Source organism: Sciurus carolinensis, chromosome 17 (assembly GCF_902686445.1).
Source record: "Sciurus carolinensis chromosome 17, mSciCar1.2, whole genome shotgun sequence".
Taxonomy (NCBI): Eukaryota; Metazoa; Chordata; class Mammalia; order Rodentia; family Sciuridae; genus Sciurus; species Sciurus carolinensis.
In genome coordinates, this window is record NC_062229.1 from 12847164 (window position 1) to 12868317 (window position 21154).

The 21154-nt window shown below is 36.5% G+C and overlaps 1 protein-coding gene across 9 annotated transcripts in view; it reads right to left on the reverse strand.

Annotated features, from left to right (window-relative positions):
• Window positions 1-537: 537 nt before the first annotated feature.
• The window catches only part of LOC124968515 (zinc finger protein 26-like), a 31149-nt gene continuing 10532 nt past the window's right edge, over window positions 538-21154 (reverse strand). For 4 of the 9 annotated variants that reach the window (XM_047531038.1, XM_047531043.1, XM_047531044.1 and 1 more), the window contains 12 exons: window positions 18000-18133; window positions 15597-15656; window positions 15259-15339; window positions 12491-12589; window positions 11913-12001; window positions 11033-11159; window positions 10103-10189; window positions 8861-8943; window positions 7968-8094; window positions 6943-7026; window positions 6179-6261; window positions 538-5942 (listed from right to left, as the gene is read on the reverse strand). In XM_047531038.1, the coding sequence (XP_047386994.1) occupies window positions 3636-5942; window positions 6179-6261; window positions 6943-7026; window positions 7968-8094; window positions 8861-8943; window positions 10103-10189; window positions 11033-11159; window positions 11913-12001; window positions 12491-12515 (3012 nt within the window). In that variant the 5' untranslated portion in view covers window positions 12516-12589; window positions 15259-15339; window positions 15597-15656; window positions 18000-18133 and the 3' untranslated portion in view covers window positions 538-3635. The remainder of the gene's footprint in view (window positions 5943-6178; window positions 6262-6942; window positions 7027-7967; window positions 8095-8860; window positions 8944-10102; window positions 10190-11032; window positions 11160-11912; window positions 12002-12490; window positions 12590-15258; window positions 15340-15596; window positions 15657-17999; window positions 18134-21154) is intronic. The other 5 variants (XM_047531041.1, XM_047531042.1, XM_047531039.1 and 2 more) reach the window with 5 other exon arrangements.

A 21154-nucleotide genomic window follows, 5' to 3' on the forward strand; every position in this document is an offset into this window, starting at 1 on the left:
TTTACGGATTTTCAGGCTAGATGCATGAAGTATTAAATTTTCTACTCATTATATTGCTATTTCTTTCTACACCTCTTAATATTTGCCTTTCTTATTTGGATGCTATACTGCTGGGTTCACATGTACTTACAACTATTATATTTTTTTGATGAAGTGATCTTTCTATAGATTACCAGTTTATCTCCTTTAAGCTATGCCAACTCTTGCTTGGTTTCCATTTCTTTTTTTCTTTAGTTGTATATGGACACAATACCTTTATTCATTTTTATGTGGTGCTGAGGATTGAACCCAGTGCCTCACACGTGTGAGGCAAGTGCTCTACCACTGAGCCACAATCCCAGCCCTTGGTTTCCATTTCTAATAGATGTTTTTCTATCCCCTCACTTTCAGTCAACTTCTGTCCTTTTAAAAGATAAAGTGCTTGCCTATCATGTGTGAGGCGTGGCACTGGGTTCAATTCTCAGTACCACATATAAATAAATAAAATGAAGGTTCATAAACAACCAAAAAATATATTAAAAGAAAAAGAAGAGGGGCTGGGGCTGGGGCTGGGGCTGAGTGGTAGAGCACTTGCCTCCCACGCGCAGAGCACAGGGTTTGATCCTCAACACCACATAAAAATAAAAATATCCTGTGTCCATCTACAATAAAAAATACTTTAAGATGAAAGGAGTCTCTTATAGATAGCCTACAGATGTCTTTTTTAAAAAGTAGTATTCAATAAAACAATCTTTTGATGAGTAAATTCAGTTGTTCATTTACACTTACATTAACCATTAAAAGGATCATACACACCATGAGAGTGTGATTTATCTCTGGGATGCAAAAATGGTTTAACACATGCAAATCAATAAATGTGATATACACCACATTAACAAAATGAAAGAAAAATTATATCATTGGAAAAAGATCATGTTACAACATACAACATTCTCTCATGATAACAATTCTCAATAAATTAGATATAAAAGAAATGTACTTAAACATAATAATGGCTATGACAAAGCCACAGCTATCATTACACACAATGGGAAGCAGCTCACATATTTTTTTTTAAAAGATCAAGAACAAGAATGCCCACTCTTTCCACTTCTATTCAATATAATAATGGAAAAAGTCAAGCCAGAACAATTAGCCAAGAAAAATGGAAGACATCCAAATCAGAAAAGTAGTAAAAATTGTTTGCAGATGGCATATCTTCAAGTGTGAAAAAGGACAAGACTCCATGAAAAAAAACGGAATAAATAAATTCACAAGTTATAGGATTCAAGATCAATATAAGAAAATCATTAGTTTTCTACACTCTAAAATAACAACGTAAGAATTTAAAATCCTATTTACAAGAGCATCAAAAATGAAAACATTTTAGAAAAAATTTAAACAGGAAAAGATTTAAACAGAAAACTTGGACATTATGAAAAAAATTAAAGCAGGCACAAACAAAAGGGGAAGAAAATATCCTGTGCTTATGGATTGGGAGAACACTGTTAAAATGTCCATACTACTCAACATGATCTGTAGATTAAATGTCATCCCTTCAAACTTCCAATGGCATTGTTCACAGGATTATGAAAAAAATATTTTTAATTCATCAGAAACTAAAAACTAAGAACCTCAGAAAAGCAGAAGACTCTTGAACAAGAACAGAAATTCCAAACTTTAAATCATTATTACAAAGGTACCATAATAGAAACAGTATGGTACTGGCATAAAAGCTGACATGGACCAACAGAACAAATGAGAAAGCTCAGAAAATACACACATAGTCAACTAATTTTCAATAAAATTACCACATAATATGAAAAAGATACTCTTTCAAATAAATAGTACTGAGAAAATTGTTTATATATACACAAGCAAAAGAATAAAACTGGACCATTAAAAAAATAAACCTAAGGATGTAAAACCATAAAACCCCTAGAATAAAATGTAGGAGAAAAGCCTCCTGACATTTACCTTGGTAGTGAAATTTTGAGTTAACAAGAAAAAGCACAGACATCAAAAACAAAAATAAACAACTAGAGCTACAAGATTTCAAAGTAAAGCAAAAAAATTCATAAAGTGAAAAGGCAACATAATTCAATTGAATATTCGTAAACCATATGTTTACAAATGGGACAATGGTTTGATATCCAAAATACTTAATTTTGTAGCAAAACACAAAATATCCCAATTTTAAACTTAACAAAGAACTCATCAGATATTTTCCTAAAGACAGACAAATGGTTTGTGGATATATGAAAAAATGTTCAAAATCAGTAAGCATCAGAGAAATACAAATCAAAACCACAATGATGTCATCTCATACTTAAGAACAGTTCAGAAAAACATCAAAAGATACCTTAGATGGTGAAGAAAACAGAACATTTCTACATTGTTGCTGGGAACTGAAATTGGTATAGTTATAGAAAAACATGGTTTCTCATAAAATTAAAATACAACTACCATATAATACAACGAATCCACTTCTGGGCTTCTAAGGAAATAAAATCACTAACTCAAAGCTGCACTCCTGGTCAATGCAGCATCACTCATGAAAGCGAAGTAAGGAAACGGTGTCATGTCCCCTGACAGATAAATGGATAAAACATGGTCTTAAATAATTTGCCATAAAGTAGGAATTCAATCACATATCATAACACAGTTTGACATTGAGGAAACTATGCTAGGTAAAATAAGTCAATTACAGTAAGAAAAATACTGCACCATCTCACAAGTGGAATCTAAAGTTGAACTTAAAAACAGAGACTGGAATATCAATTACCAGAGGCTGGGTTTATGACAAAAGGGGAGATAATGGTCAAAGGTACAAACTCTCATTTTTATAAGTACTTGAAACCTTATATAAAACATGGTAATTTTAGTTAATGCTCATGTAGGGTATACTTGAAATTTAAAACAATGGAAAGTGTTTCCAGGACATAATGAAAAAAGGCTAACCATGTGGTGATGGATCTATTAAATCTGTATATTCATCGTCTCACAACTTTTAAGTATATGGCACATCAGGTGGTAGATCTTAAATACAGACAATAGTTTTCACTCATATTAAAGATATTTTAAAGCAGAAAACTATAGTGGAAATTAGAAATTTATAATTGAAGTCATAAAAATAAACAAATATTGAAATGCTTGATATATTCAAAATTTATCTATAGAACCACTCAGAAAGCCATCTTTATAACCATACAAGATTTCAGAACACAGTGAAGCTTATCCCCTATTACATACACATGGATTCCATTCAGTTTAAAATATCACTTACTCAAGGTTAAATAATGTAAATAGACTTTCCAACACTTCTTTCATAAAGCTCTTCTCCACTGTGAGACAGGTCAACATCAAACATCTTAGAATGCTGTTTCCACCTCTTAAATCAGAACATTTTATTGCCATAGCTTGCATATTTAGTAAGACTCAAGGAAATACTACAGGGTCTGCATGTTTCTTATTCTACATAGCTTAAGTGAGTTCTTACATACTGGAATATGAGATTATGATGACTCTCCCATGTTCTTAAAATTCATGGTATATACTCAGAATGAGTTCATATCTTTGAAGTGAACAAACTCAACACTTTCATACACTGCTTATATCCATAGGATTTCTCAAGATTATGAATTCAATTATGATTACTAAGGATCAAGAGGACTTCCAAAAAGATTTTCTGAATTCCTTACATTCAAAGAGTTTTCCTGTTCATTAACATCAGAAGAACTAATGAAGGGATCTCCACATTCCTTATATTCGTATGGTTTCTCTCCAGTGTGTTTTCGTAAATGTTTATTAAGGCCTGAATGCTCAGTAAAGGCTTTTCCACAGTACTTACATACGTAGGGTTTCTCTCCAGTGTGGATTCGCATGTGAACCCGAAGGTAAGAGGACCACAGAAATGACTTTCCACATATTATACACTGAAAGGGCTTCTCACCAGTGTGAGTTCGCATGTGGACCGGAAGGTAAGAAGAACATGTAAATGTTTTCCCACACACTGTACACTGAAAGAGCTTCTCTCCGGTATGAATTTTCAAATGTACATTAAGATATGAAGAAGAAGCAAAGGCTTTCCCACAGTGGTCACATTCGAAGGGTTTCTCCCCCTTATGACTCCTTATATGTGCAATAAGGCCTGAGGAAGTAGTGAAGGCTTTCCCACATTCCTGGCATGCATATGATTTCTCCCCAGTGTGATTTCGTAAATGTATAGTAAGGCCTGAGCGTGCAGTAAAGTCCTTCCCACAATAATTGCATTTATAGGGTTTTATTCCAGTGTGAATTCGAAAGTGGGTCTCAAGGGATGAAGAATTTCTAAATGATTTTGTGCATACCTTACACTGAAAGGGCTTCTCGCTACTGTGAGTTTTTATGTGCACGTTAAGTTGAGAAAAGCTAGTGAATGCCTTCCCACATTCCTTACATTCATAGGGTCTTTCCCCAGTATGTGTTCTTAAGTGTTTAGTAAGGCATGAACGCTCAGGGAAGGTTTTCCCACATTCCTTACATTCGTAGGGTTTCTCTCCAGTGTGAGTTCGCATGTGAATGCGAAGGTGGGATGAAGTTGAAAATGCTTTCTCACACATGTTACACTCAAAGGGCTTCTCTCCAGTGTGAGTTCTCAAATGTCCAACAAGAGATGAGGAATGAGCCAAGGCTTTACCACAGTGGTAACATTCAAAGGGCTTCTCTCCTGTATGAATTCTTATATGTTCAACAAGGGCTGAAGATGTACTGAAGGCTTTCCCACATTCCTTACAATCATATGGCTTCTCCCCATTGTGAGTTAGTACATGCTTAGTGAGGCCTGAGCGTGCAGTAAAGTCTTTCCCACAGTAATTACACTTGTAGGGCTTTATTCCAGTGTGAATTCGAAAGTGGGTCTTAAGGCAGGAGGAATTTCTAAAGGTTCTTGCACATACCTTACACTGAAAGGGTTTCTCGCCAGTGTGAGTTTTTGTATGTTCAGTAAGTTGAGCAAAGCTGGTGAAGGCTTTCTGACACTCTGTACATCCATAGGGCTTCTCCCCAGTATGGTTTCGTAAGTGAATAGTAAGCCATGAACGCCCACTGAAGGCTTTCCCACATACTTTACATTCATAGGGTTTCTCCCCAGTGTGAGTTCGTATGTGACCCACCAGGTAGGAGGAACGTGTAAATGCTTTCCCACATATGTCACACTCGAAGGGCTTCTCTCCAGTGTGAGTTCTCAAATGTGTAGTTAGATAAGATGAAGAGGCAAAGGCGTTTCCACATTGCTCACACTGAAAGGGTTTCTCTCCCGTGTGACTTCTCATATGTTCAGCAAGGCGTGAGGGTTGAAGAAAGGCTTTCCCACATTCCTTGCACTCATAGGATTTTTCCCGAGTGTGTTCTCGTAGATGTACAATTAAGCTTGAGCGCTTGGTAAAGGCTTTCCCACATTCCTTACAATCATAAGGTTTCTCCACAGTGTGGTTTTGCATATGAATATTAAGGTAAAGAGGATGTGTAAAGAATTTTTCACATTTCTTACATTCATAGTACTTTTTTACAGTGGGCATTTCAACACACCCATCAGGGTTTGTGGAATTTGTAGAAGTTTTCCCACACTGTTCCAATTCATAGACATTTTCCCCATTGTGAGTTCTGCTATGTGCCTGAAAGTGTGACTCATTAACAAAGGTCTTCCCACAGTCACTGCATTCAAAGGATTTATCATCAGTAAATTTTTTCTGGTAAACATCTGTAGTCAAGGTAAAAGGTTTTACACACTGGTTCAACACAGAAAGTTTCTCTTCAGTAGAGGTGTTCTTGAGTAGTGGAAGGAAGTCTTTTCCATACTTACTACACTCTGAAGTGTTCTCTGTATTAGGAGTACTTGTGTATGTCTGAAGAAATGAGGGTTCACTAAAAACCTTTCCAATTTGTTTAGAGTCATGGTGTTCTTCTCCATTGTGGCTTCCTGCCTATTAATAAAGGGAATAATGAACATTAAAAGATTTTTCAGACTTAGACAAGAATGTATACTTGTAGGAACTCTAAAGAACCAAGTATCACACTAAGTTTGGGGCAACTTTCTAGAGAAACTGCAATGGTTAAAGACTACTTCTTTGATACTATCTCTCATTTGTGCTGACTTCCATCATGGAATTTCCAATCTTCCCTGAACTTGGAAATTAAGAAATATCTCTATGAATCTTACCAGCTGTATCCCATTTGATGTATCTGACCAAAATACACCCTGCTGAAGTGCTGTCCCTTTGGTTTGAAGGTGCATTTCCCATTCTGAAGGAAAAAAGAAAAACATGTAAAGTTTTGTACAACATGAGGTTAAATAAGTTAAAATAATAAAACACAATTATATTTGTTTTCATATTAAAAGTGTTAAAAAATAATGCAAAGATAGATTTGAGTAGATTGCCTATGTCTAAAATTTGGCAATCACTAAGGATACAGATTCAAATATAAAAATGTATTAACAATTTGTCCTATAAAAATTAAACATAAAAAAATTAAATGTAAAGAATAGAATAAAATATCATGGAGGAAAGCAGAAAACATCTGCACACAAAAACACCATACTCGCCAGATGTGGTGGCATATGCCTGTAAACCCAGCAACTCCAGAAGCTGAGGCAGGAGGATTCCAAGTTAGAGGCCTACCTCAGCAACTTAGAGGAGCTCTAAGCAACTTAGGAACACACTATCTCAAATTTTTTTTAAAAAGCGGGGGTTGGGGTAGGGTGATATAGTTCAGTGGTAAAGTGCCCCCGGGCTCAATCCCCAGTACAAAAAAAAAAAAAAAAAAAAAAACCTGGACAAAGTAAGGGTGCATGGGAAGTTGAAGATATCCCAAAACTTACAAGTCCAAGAACCTCAGTCTTCAAATTGAAGGTACTCTTTAAAAGAAGCTTCCTCACACTTCAAAGCTTCTAAATGACAAGAATTGTTTTTTCTGAACACTCACCTTGAAGAATGCCGCGTTCCACTATAGTCAACTGCACTTCTTCCTCCAACCAAGAAATCAGGCTGGGTTTCAAGAGCTGACGTCCTATACACAGGAAAGGATACATTAATGGACGACACCATGTTAAGAAATGGTACACCTTCCCATTATAGTAAACTACGTTTTTTTAATTTTTAATTTTTTTTTAGATGTTGATGGACCTTTATTTTATTCATTTATTATATGGGGTGCTGAGAATTGAACCCAGTGCCTCACATATGCCAGGCAAGCATTCTATCACTGAGCTACAACCCCAGCTCCAGTAAACTACATTTTTAAGATAAGGATTAAAATTATTTCTAAGCAGCTCAAAATAAATATACTCATGTTTTGGGAGTCCTGAAGAGATTCGTTTTCTCTGATCCCTGAAATTCACATTTGGTTTTCAACTCATTTAAAAACCACTAAAAAAGCATAATACTCCCCATGTCTTAGGCATTTAATAAATAGCATACTGTTTAATTAAAATCAAACAACCCACCAAGATGTTTCTTTCACAAGGAATATAATGGAAGTGCAGAAAAGGTCTTTGAGAAAATTCTCAAAGAAAAACATTACGACAGTGGTTCTTAAGTTCAGATTTCATGTGGAAGGATTGTTAAAAGATGGGTAACAAAGACAAAATTTCAGAAGGTACATTTTTTTTTTAATATTGTTTTTAGTTGTAGATTAGACACAATAACTTTATTTTTATGTGGTGCTGAGGATCAAACTCAGTGCCTCACACATGCTAGGCAAGTGCTCTACCACTGAGCCACAACCCCAGCTATAGAAGGTACATTTCTAATACAGTGATGGTGATGCAACTGATCCTGGGACATCTGGCTGAGAATCATCATAGCTGATTAAATTGTGGTAAGGGACTAGGTATCTGTTACTTCCCATTGTACCACTGTACTCTGAGTTCACATCACTAATCCTGGAATGCAGTTATTACAAAATATATTTGTTTTCTGAGAAACTACAAAAAATGATGGCAGTCTTACCTACTGTAGACAGGTTCTGGAAGTTTTCCAGCATCACATCTTTATAAAGGTTTCTCTGAATTGGGTCCAGTGAAGTCCACTCCTCCTGGGTAAAGTCCACAGCCACATCCTCAAAGGTCACTGAGTCCTAAAGCACCACACACACGATAGTTTGAGGCAACTAACATGTCTACCCAATATTCAATGGTGAATGAGAAAGTGACACCAATATCCATAAAGGATGGTTAGGTCTCCCATATTCTATCCCCCGTTCAACGGTCCTAAGAAACCTCTCCATTCAGCCTTATTCACTGTGGATCTCCTCCAATCACAAGGTTTTTGGCACCTCATACATATAAACAACTCTCCACAAACAGACTGGGAGCTTTTCTCATTTTATTTCTCTATTGTAGCACACTACTGAAGCATACTACAAAGACTCAACAAATCGAGTTACGGGAATTCTTTGAAAAAGGACATTTTCATTTTCCTAACTGTCTATAAGAACACCAGAAAAAAATCAAAGTATCTAATAAGCACAAGAGAACTTAATATTCACATGATTATAAAAAATACTGAGAAACTTTCAGGTTAATCCCTCACCAATATTAATGTGTGTTTTTCTGGGAGAAATTTAAATAGAAATTTAGTCTTCATACAGGTCTTTTTTCCCTCAGACCGGTCTAACTACAAGGAAATGTGTCTTTCTGGTTGGTCTATTATGCCATTTTGGGGACACATACAGTAAGTTTAACACTAATTTTGGATATCCCTAATTTACTGTTATCAGAGTTTGTATTCTAAGACACTTCATTCTCTAGTATGCAATCTGTTTCTCTCATGTCCTGACATCCTAACCCTAACCCAATCTTGCCTGAATGCATAAAATAGGGAAACACTTTTATTAAACTTACCAGTTGTGTATCACTGGAGATATGTTCAGTCAAAAAATTCTGCTGAAGTGCTGAATCTTTGGTTTTTAGTTGCATATCCAATTCTGAAATGAAACCAAAAAAATAATAAGTTAAGAGGATTGCAAGTTTAAAGCTACCTAAGCAATTTAGTGAGACCCTAAGCAATTCAGCAAGAACCCGTCTTAAAATAAAATACAAAAAAGGACTGGAGATGTGGCTCAGTGGTTAAGTGTCCTGGGTTCAATTCCCTGTACCAAAAATAAAATAAGTCTTGCCAGGCAGGGCAGAGCGTGCCTGTATTCTCAGCCACTTGGAAGACTGAAGCAGGAAGATCACAAGTTCAACTCAGTGAGACCTTCAGCAACTAAGGACAGTCTCAAAATAAAAACAAATTGGGGGTGTACACAGTGGTAAAATGCCCTTGGGGACTCAATCCACAGTACCCCCATCAAAAAAGTATCTATTCTCAAAATAAAAATGACAAAACAAATGCCTAATTTAGATTGAAAGAACCCAGGGGGGGCTTTACCACAGAGCTACATCTCCAGTCCTTTTAATTCTTCTAATTTTTATTGTGAAGCAGGATCTCAATAAGTTGCTAAGGCTAGCCTCAAACTTGTGATCCTCCATCCTCAGTTTCCTGAGTCACTGAGATTACAGGTTAAGGGCCACCACGCCCAGCACAAATTTACATAATATAAAAAACTAATTCTGTGACAATATGTGGTAATAATTCAAAAGGATGTTATCAGGACTAAAAAAAGGAAGAAAAATCTGAACATCAAATACCAAAATAAATACATCAAAATGATGAACCTAAATAATAATAATAATATATGGGTTGGGGCCATAGCCTGGTGGTAGAGGTGTGAAGGCACTGGGTTGGATCCTTAGCACCACATGAAAATAAATTTTAAAAAGCATGCTGTCTATCTACAACTATTAAAAAAAAAAAACAAAAAACAAAGTTTAATGAGCTCCCAGAACATTGGAACAGAATATACAGAAGAAAGACCTAAACATCAAATATCAAATATATACAACAATATGATGAACCTGAAGAGTAATACTATGTTGTTTCATGAGCTCATAAAACATTAGGACAGAAAGTAAAATTCTGGAGTTAAGATAACTTCTGGGAAGTTCCAAATATGCTTCCAAGACTCAATCTATACTCAATCTATATATATATATATATACTCAACCTATCACTGACCAGGGCTGTTTTCCACAAACACTCACCTTGAATAACTCCTGTGTGCACTGTCATCAACTCTTCCTCTTCTTCCAAGGAAGACACAGGGATGGGTTTGATAAGTGTCTGACATCCTGTACATGGGGAAAAGATGCATCACAAAAGAGATACTAAACTTTTCTATGATTCAGATCTATATTCTCATGAAAACAGTGAAATTATTTTAAAGCCTTATTCTGTGATCCCAAAGTTTGGTAATCTCAGACCACCAAACTCCTACAATAAAGTAAAACCAGTGACTCATAACTATTATAGTGCATCAGATTAAGGTGGAGGGATTAATAGATACAGTGGACAGGATCCCAATTGGAGACCGAGTATGTCAAAGGTGGAGACCAAGACTACATTTCAACAACAGTAAGTGATACTGTTGAACCTGGACCTTTAAAACATTTTTTTATATTTTTTTCTTTAGTTTTAGATGGACAAAATACCTTTATTTTATTTATTTGTATGTGATGCTGAGACTCGAACCCGTGCCTCAGACATGCTAGGCAAGCGTTCTACCACTGAGCCACAACCCCAACCACTGGACAACATTTTAAGAACCACCACAGTAGCGGGGATATAGTTTAGTGATGGAGCATGTCAATAGTATGTGCAAGACCCTGGGTTTAACATACAGTATCATACACAGGAAACAAACAAACAAAAAAAAACTGCCACAGTAGATTAAAATGTATTGGGAGGGCTGAGGACATAGCTCAGTGGTAGATTGCTGGCCTAGCAGACAGAAGACCCTGAATTCAATTCCCAATACTGCAAAGAAAAAAAAAATTCTCAAAAAAAAGTATTAGGGAAAGAGTGTGTTTGCTAGTTTTCATTCTTAGAGTTGACAGCATGAATCCTACAACACGATTAAGTGCTTAGCATATACCAACTCTGTATGAGGTTGTAGGGAATAATGGCACTCTTACCCACGGAGGTCAAGTTCTTGCAGTTCTTCACTGTCCCATCACTGTGTGTGTTTTTCTGAGTTGGGTCCTCTGAAGTTGACTCCTCCTGGGTCAAGTCCACAGTCACATCTTCAATGCTCACTGAATCCTAAATCATCACACACATTCTGTTTTAAGCCAAGTAATATCTTCACCAATTTTCATAGGAGAATAAGGATGGTGGAACCAATGCCTAAGCAGAGATGTGAATTCCTTCACTGTCTAACACTTAGTCCATTCAATGGCCCTAGGGACTATTCTCTGTATCCACAGTCACTCACTATTCATCTACTCCACTCACATGGTTGTAACAGCACTTCTCCAACATGAAATTATTTCACCACGAGGCAAAGTCATTTTTATTTTTCCCTTATTCCTTTATTCCTAAGCATACTGCATATATTTGACAAAATGATGATAAATGAATAAAAGTATTCAAGAGAAAGATATTTTTATCTTCCTTATCTTTCAGAAGACAGCGAATTAAGAAACAGGCATTTGGAACCATGGGAATCAAGATTACTTATTAATTACTAACATACTGCAATGATTTTCAAGGTAATCATTCACCAATGTGAAAAGCTGCATTCCCTGGGAAAATTCAACTAGGGATTCAGTCCTTATGTCCCTTAAGAAATCCTACGAGCAGAAATCAGTAAAGTAGAGGGAAGAGAACAAGGGAAAGGAGAAGAATGAAAGGGAAAGTAGTGGGAACTGAATCAGAGTAAATTATAATCCATGCTTTTATAATTATGTCAAAATGAATCCTAATGTTATATTGCAAAACAGGAAGTCTAAAAGAACACATCCACTTGGTGTACACGGCAATGTCAGTTTGTAGAATGAAAAACAATCATCATACCCAATCATTTCTCAAACAATCTGCCGCTGTACTTTTCTCCTCTGTCTCTTCTTCTTGACTACAGACTGGGTCCACAGGAAGTAGACCTCCTGGGGGGGAAAAAAAAGATATGATAATCCAGATCTCATCAGAAGCCCACATTCACGTGTTGACAACCTTCTACCCTAGTTCAAACTTCCCATAAAATTGAACACACTCAGGAAAATTCACACACATAATCTCTAGGAACATACAACACCACAGCAACTCTGTGTCACTTACACTCAGAAAAAAGGACAGTAAGCCATGCTGCCCTTCAAGAAAAGAATCCTGGTCTCACTTCACAAGGAAGAAACTTAAGTCCTCAGAAATGTGACTCTTCATTTCCCCATAGCAACATTAGCCATAAATGAGATTATGTAACATCTCTTCCCTCAACAGACATACCATGGGGCTGACTTATAAAACAGTCCTCTCTGGCCCACTTCAAGACCTCTGTGAAGAACTAGCAACATGACTGTTCTGTCCCAGACCTCTCGCTATGTATTGTGCAGGGGGTACCTAAAGCAAATTCTCTGAAAAACAGCAACAGAACTTACCATGGGACAAACTGGTAACATCCATGTTAGTCTGATCCTGAAATATGTGTAATCACGCTCTTCTGAGATTCCAAAGACACGCCAAGGCAGTTTATGAATCTAAGTGAATAGTGGCAATACTTATTCCTCTTTAAACAGGGTTACTTAGATTCCTATTTACATCAATCATTAATCAACAAACAATATTTAGTAGTTATCAAACATCATACATTCTCTCATCACTGATATGAATCTATCCAAAAATTGTTTACCATATAACAAGATCAGTAACAACTGCCATTTATTGAGTAACCCCATCTTCAGTACTACATCAGCTTTTAGGTATGTGTATATATGCTAATTATATATGATTATTATTACTCTATTTAATTTTTCTAACAATCCCTCACAGATTATCATAATCACTAATGATGAAATCTCCTAGATTCAGGAAACACAAGTGACCGTTCTAATATCAAGTAACAACTTTGATGTGTTCCCCTAAAGTAATCCTCTGTGGTTATCATTATATTCTAAATTAACAATGACATAAAGGACTCTGGAAACTGATACCTGGTATGCCTTTCATTGCTGTAACCAAAATACCTGACTTAGAGAAAGAAAGGTTTATTTTGGCTCAAGGTTCCAGAGGTTTCAGTCTATGGACAGGTAGCTCTATTACTTTGGGCTTGGGGGAGGCAGAACATCATGGCAGAACGTGAGAATGCAAAGGAAAACTACTGAGCTTATGGCAGCCAGGAAGGGTTCGGGTAGGTGAGAGGACAGGTCGGAGTACAGACTCCAAGGACACACCCCTAGTAACCAAATTCCTCCAACCATGCCAAAACTACCTATAGTTTCCATCTCTTCTCAGTGTCCATTCAAATTATCAATCCATCAAATGTATTAATCTACTCATGAAGTCAGAGCTTTCATGATCCAATAACTTCCAATGTTCCATCCCTGAACAGAATACATTCCAACTACTGCTTACCCTCACAGCAGTGTCTCAGTATAAACACTATGTTCTGACCTCCGCTTGGTGCTCAAAGCAGAGTAAAGAAAACATCTGCACAGGCAGCACCAAACTGAAGTTTGCCAAACACCTGAAAATTTGGTGGGTCTTCTGAAAAAACCTTATGATATTACCAGTAGGTCTGTTTTTTCAATAAGTTCTGCTTCTATTTTTATTTATTCCTTCATATAACCTTCTCTTTCATATGAAGAAAATAAGAAGTGCAATAAAGAACATCAACAACAGAACTGATGGAACAGAAAGACAGGGTGTTTGAAAATGTAGGCCCAAAAGAGGGAAAAAACCAAAATCACAAACAAAAAAAACCTTATGGTATTTATGGAAATGTAACAAAACAGCAATTCTGATACATAGTACTTCAACAGAAGAGAGAAACAATGAGGAAGAAACAATACTGGGCTAACAAAGAACTTGTCTAGCATACATGAGTCCTGAGAAATCAAAGAGATGTCTTTACAACTGAATCCAATGATACAAAACAATCATCGAACAAATTTGGCAATCTACAAGTAATGGACAAATTCTTAGATAATATAACCTATCAAGATTACCACACACACCTGTAATCCCAGAGGCTTAGAAGGCTAAGGTAGGAGGATGGAAAGTTCAAAGTCAGCCTCAGCAACTTACCAAGGCCCCAAGCAAGTCATTGAGACCCTAACTCTAAATAAAATACAAAAGAGGGCTGGGGATGTGGCTCAGTGGTTGAACACCCCCTGGGTTCAATCCCCAGTACCAAAAAAAAAAAAAAAAAAAAAAAAAAAGAGTAAATGAAGAGGAAACAAAATACAGACAAGTAGTTAAGCAAGGAGACTGACTCACTAATTAAAAATCTCCCATCCAGGGAATGGGGTGCAGCTAGAAGTAGAGCATTTGCCTAGCATGCAAGGGCCTGGGCTCCATTCCCAGCACAACCAAAATGAAAATAATTATTACTATCGTTGTCATTATTATGTCACTATTATCGTTATGACAATTATGATGATGATAACAATAATAATAAAATTTCCCTGTAAGGAACAGTCCAGGAGTCAGTGTACTCAAAGCTGCACTCTACAAAATATCTAAGTAACTAGGAGGAATCCTTTTTACACCCTTCTAAAACATTGAAGAGGAGCGAATACTTCCAAATTCACTTTATGAAGCCAGCATTACTACATTATCAAAGATAAGGACAATATGGTTTGTTTTTTGTTTTTTTTTTTTTGCGGTGCTGGGGATTGAACCCAGAGCCTTGTGCTTGCGAGGTGAGCACTCTACCAACTGAGCTATCTCCCCAGCCCAATAAGGACAATATGAAAAAAATATAATTATAGACTAGTATTTCTGATTAATGAAGGTGTAAAATTTTTCACCAAAATACTGAAACACCCATTTCAATAGTACACTGAATCATTCACAATGATCAAGTAAAATTTATCCCTAGGATAAACCTCAAATGCCCAAAACAGCCAAAGGAATTTTTGGGGATGCAGGGGGGACGAAGCTAGAGCCACAGTATATTAATTTGACAATCTACCACAAAGCTATGGGAAGCAAAATTGCATATAGTGAACTAAAATCATACACACAGGTCAATGGAACAAAACACAGTACACCCAGAAGCGAATCCATATATTTAGCATCGACTGATTTGCAGGTTATATACAGGATAAGGAGTTCAATTTCAAAATGAGTTAGCACAGCTATTTTGGAAAGCAATACAAAGATTCCTCAACAAATTAAAAATAAAGCTGGGCATGGTGGCACTCACCTATAATTCCAGCAACTTTGGCAGCTGAGACAGGAGGAGTTCAAGTTTGAGGTCAGCCTCAGCAACTTAGTGAGACCCTGTCTTTAAATAAAATTAAAAAAAAAAAAAAAAAAAAAAAAAGCAGGGATGTGGTTCAATCATTGGTACCAAAATAAAAACAAAACTGCCATTTAATACAGCAATCCCTCTACTGGGTACATTTCCAAAGGATATGAGACCAGAATGCCTCAGACAACTGCATTTCCATTCATTGTAGTACTAGTGACAACAGATATTCCAACAATTCAAGTGTCCATCAATGGATAAACAGATGAAGAAAATGTAGTATATGTACTCACTGTAGAATACTAATCAGCTTAAAAAAAGGAAAGCTGTCCTTGGTGAAAACATGGATCAACCTAGAGGACATTATAGTAAATGAAATGAGCCAGAAGCAGAAAGAAAAACGTCAAATGACCTCATTATAAATGCAATGCAAAAAAGCTGAACTCAGGAACAGTAAAATGGTGGTTACCAGAGACTGGGAGAGAAGGGGTCTGGAGATACTACGAAAGGATACAGAATTTATTAAATAAGAGGGTTAAGTTCAAGAGACTTATTTTATATCATGATGACTATAATGAATAGCAATATAGTAAATACTGGAAAACCGCTAAGAGTAGATTTTACATGCACTAACCATACGTACACACACACAGTATGTGAAGTAATGCATATTAAATAGCCAGTTCACAACACAAGAAGATATAAAATGTTCTACATGAAAAATTCATGTAATGTTTACTTGTGAATCATAACAAACTAAAATAGGGAAAAAGGACAAAACATGTCTGACTTCCTCTTACATTAGCAAAGAAGCAATGTCAAATAAGAGTTTAATCAACTCTTACGCCTGTAACAGGTAGACAGGTAACTGATAGTAAGGCACTACTGAGAAGTCCCCTTTATTGGAAGGTCTATGTAGAATACATAAAGTGATCTCACTGGTGTTTTGATTATCCATAGTTTACAATCAGGAGGACAGAAAGGGAAACATGGCAGAGATTAGCCTTATGACACTTCTGCACCTAGTAGCCTGGGCTGGATAATCACAGATCTTGCCCAGACCCAAATTTATAAATTTTTATCTCACCACTACATTAAGAGCAAGAGTCAGATCAAGGTTGTACATTCTCTGGGGTCTCATTAGCAACAGCCTCACAGAAGTCATGGAGTTATTTGATATGGAATGTATTTAAAAACTAAACTTCCATCTAAAAAAACAAACAGCCAGGCACAGTGGTACATGCCTGTAATCCCAGCAGATACTGAGATAGGAGGATTGCAAATTCAAAGCCAGCCTCAGCAATTTTGTGAGGCTTAGGCAACTTAGCAATACCCTGCCTCAAAATAAAAAATAAAAAAGGACTGGGGATGGGACTCAGTGGCTGAGCACCCATGGGTTCGATCCCCAGTACACCCCCCAAAAAATTAATTAAAAAAAAAAAAAAAAAAAACCTATGGAAGGCAGATCAAGCATGTGTATTCTCCAAGTGCTTGCTCTCACACAGTGGTAGAGGTAAGATCAACAATTTATTAAAACATTTCTGGACAAGATAAACAAATGCAGGAGATGTTTTAGTCTAATTTTTAAGGAATTGTTTATGGAGACTACTGTGTCTGTCAATTAGACCAGTTATATAGGACCCACCAGGAACATGAAAAGTCCTGATCAAATTATTTTCTAAAATTCCAGTAACTTTTTTTCAAAAAGTAAACAAAACCAGTAATATCTGTAACCCTAAAAAAGGCTGTTAACAAAGGCTGTTAAAAAAGATTGTTAACGGGCTGGGGAGATAGTTCAGTCGGTAGAGTGCTTGCCTTGCAAGCACAAGGCCCTGGGTTCGATCCCCAGCACCAAAAAAAAAAAAAAAGCCAAAAGAGATTGTTAACATCTAGTATTGTGGTCTTAGTAATTAAAAATATTTTTATTTTCTATCTGTGAAATAAAAGATCCCAAGATCTTTTGTTTCCTGAGATCATAAGCAATGGTTCAATAATTTATAAGTGGGAAAATGTGACAATGTGTTGCTCAGCACATCTAGCACTAAGATGAATTTTCAGTTTTGCCAGGTGTGCTATTTCTTGGATCTTTGTCCTTTATTAGGGACAGTGGATAAGGGATGAAAAACAGCAATATTCTTCTAAGTTCATCATGCATGACACTCAACAAGGGTCCATTAACTCCCACTGCTATTCTCTCAATTAATCCCAAGGGGTTCTTGAGGTATCCAAAGATACAGAGAAGAGCTAACTTCCTCCAGTATCACATCATCTATAAGGGACTGAAAGGAGGGAACCACTTTCTCCTTTAAGTGCAACATATCAGGTCTAGATTTGGTTCCACATTTTCTGGAAAGACCACAATGGCCATGACAAGTGTGGGTGCTGATGACCCAGAGCGGACATAGCTCAATTGGTAGAGTGCCTGCCTTGCAAGCACAAGACCCTGGGTTCAATCCCCAGCACCGAAAAAAAAAAAAAAAAAAAAAGATACAGACACTACAGAAGGCATAAGAAGAGGTTACTAAAGCCTCTATAGTAAAGAAGTCCCTGTTGGTTTTAATTTATAATTATAACTTATAAGGAATATGTTCCTACCAGAAGAAAAAAAAAAAAGGATTAAAAGATATTAGACTTATCTATTAGTGTGACAATTCAATATTGTCCTAGAGGAGGACATTATCAATATTATATCATACCTGTGGTTCTGGAGAAAGGTGACTACAATACAGGTATTATCTCCAAAGACTGTATGTGTTAAGAAAGGTGCTGAGGTACCCACCCCAAGACAGCCTTCCAAGGTCTGACAAGACAGCACACCACGTCTGAGAAGCTGTTAAAATAGGAAATGAGTGGAATGTTAGTCAAGATATAAGAACAAAATACTTACCAATTATATTGTACAGAATCAGTAATTTTAGTATTATTGAATACTGGTTATGGGAACCTTTATGAATGGAACCATAGCATTAAGACTGTAGCACTTGATTATGAGCACCATTTACTTATTCATTTATTTCCAGATTTAAGAATAGGCAATGGTGACTGGTCAAATGGAAAAACAGCAGAGATATGGTTTTATAATATTTTATCCTTGAAGACCATGTATTAATTGACTTTGGGTCATATGAATTATCTTAAGGTCCAGGGAAATGCATTCTACTGTCATGTACAATTAATTAGAACAAATAAAATTTTAAAATTTTTTTTCAAAAAGGTCCAGGGAGTTTCGTGTGTTAACATAAACGACAGAAACATACTTTAATTTTGCTATATATTGAGCATACATAGGCATGTTTTAGGGCAACAAATACTGTTTTTATAAGAAAATGAGGCCAAGTGTTGGGGAATAAAACTTAGTGGTAGAGCACTTGTCTAGCATGTGTTGAGGTCCTGTGTTCAATCCTCCGTATTAAAAAAAAAAAAAAAAGAGAGAAAAATACAAGAAACTAAGTCACCCCCATAGTTAAAGGTGAAAGCATATGAATTTTTCTTCACTGTTATGTTAGGTACCTGTTTAAGGCAATGTTTAAATTTAGGGAGATGCCCAGGTATGCCTACTGATTACAATTTGTATGTGTGCGGGGGGGGGGGGGGGGGGGGGGGGGTAACTATGCATTGAACCCAGATCCTTGGGCATGTTAGGCACATTATACATGAGCAAAACCCAAATAGTCCCCTTTTATTACATGTAAACTTGGTATTTGATAAGACCAAATTATGGAACTTCTTTTAAATTAATCTGCCATATATTTATTTATTTCATATTACTTATACTGAAATATCCTAATTCACAGCAGAGTACAATGGCACATGTCTGTAGTATCAGCTACTCAAGAGGCTGAGATACACAATCACTTGAGCCCAGGTGTTCTAGACTAGTCTGAGCAACACACCAAGACTCTGCCTCAAAAAAATATATTCTATGTATGTATGTATATCATCTATTTCATTTCCTTGTACTACTCTCATGATACCTATGGAATTGATATTAAATCACTTACTAATCTACAGCTACCATTATCTTTGCTCAATGTGTAATTTACACAGCATAATGTTCTTTTGTTATTCCCCTTGGGCTCAAATCTGCCAAAAGTAAGTCTTTACTCCCACTTTTTAAAATTTTTATTTTAGGCATCAGCCACTGTAAGCCTAGATATTTTGTCTCTGTCTGTTAAAGAGGAAGAATGGTGACTGCAGATGACAGGAACCTCTTGTCACCCTCTCCCTTGTCCACAAGGTAATTATTCCCCTTCTCCTTTTATTCTCATGCACAAAATCTTTTAAAACAAAACGCTAAGCAGGCAAACATTTTATCTCCACTGTTAATTTCTTTTCCCTTTGTCTGACATACCTCACAAACTCCTGATGGACCTGAGCAGTTAAATAAGTCTCCCTTTTTGGAAGGTCACTAAAAGTTTCAAAGGGTCTGGGGACCACACAGAAGTCAGGTAAGAGAGCAACACTGGCCTAAACATTGTTATTTGGGGGGGGGGGGGGGGGGTAGCAATTTACAGCAAGAGATCTGTTACCTCACAATTTCAGAAACATCTTCAACTGGAGAGAGATCCAAGTGCTCTTTCCCTCCATTTTCATTTATTCTGCTTTTTATTTATTTATTTATATATTTATTTACTTATTTATTTTTCCTTCTTGTTACAGTGAGTCACCACCCTGGTCTCCATGGATGGGATCTGCTATAACCCATGTGTTGGGGGCATAAAGAGCAATATCAACAAGGGATATACAAAAGAAATATCCACTGCCACAGTGACTAAGATTCTTCTCCATTGGAATAAACTTCTAGATTTGGCTGTTTTTCAACTGGTTATACTTCTGCTAGACTTCTGCTAGACTCATCTGCATACTCAATGCTTTACCCATAACCATGGCACTCACAGCCCTGTTTCTCATCAAGGAACTCTTTTCATTACAAAGTACAGTGGGACTAAGTTCATGCCATCCACTGGTCTTACCATACACTGTCACTCAGAAAGAGTTTATCTGATGAAAGGTGGAATAGCTTACTGAACATTCACTTACAGGGCCAAATGGAAGAGACTACCAGAAGGGATTCCTTCTCAAAGAACAAGGTATATGCTTTGAATCAGTTTTACATGGTGCTCTCTCCCCAAAGACACATGCCCAGGACAAAGAGTTGATGGAGAAAGTGGAATTGGTTCCTTAAACTATTTTTGCTTCCAATTCCAGCAATTTACAAATGTTGCAGGTATGAAGATCTTAGTAAGAAATGCTTCCCAAGGAAACACAATTACACCCCAGTACACTGGAGGTTGAGATTGACACCGGGCCATTTTGTGGCTTCATATGGCAACACATGAAGAGGAAATAAATTTTTAAAAGGGGGAGGGGAGCAATCTATTGGCAGAATTGATTGATTCCAAACACCAAAGGGATAATGTAGTACTACAACCCAACTGGAAAAAGGTGGAAGTGTACAAACCACAAGTACTTCTAAACTGCATAGAATAAGCTAATAGAAAATTACAACTGAAAAAGACAGGATAAGGGAGGACATTGACTCTTGGGGAATAAGTTTTTGAGTGACTCCACCAGGTACACAAAGCAACTGAGATTCTGATGCACAACAGGAAATATAAATACGGTCATAAAAGAAAAGAACTATGGATATCAAGTATAATCTTGAGACCATTTACAGAAACAAGAAATGCAATTTTACTTATTTTCTTTTTCCTTGTACTACATATCTTTACTAACATAAACTAAGCACTCATTGCTATATTGTGTGCATGTATAAAATATGTAACAACAAATTTCATCATTATATACAGCTATAAAGCACCAATAAAAAATGTGCAAAGAAAAAATAAAA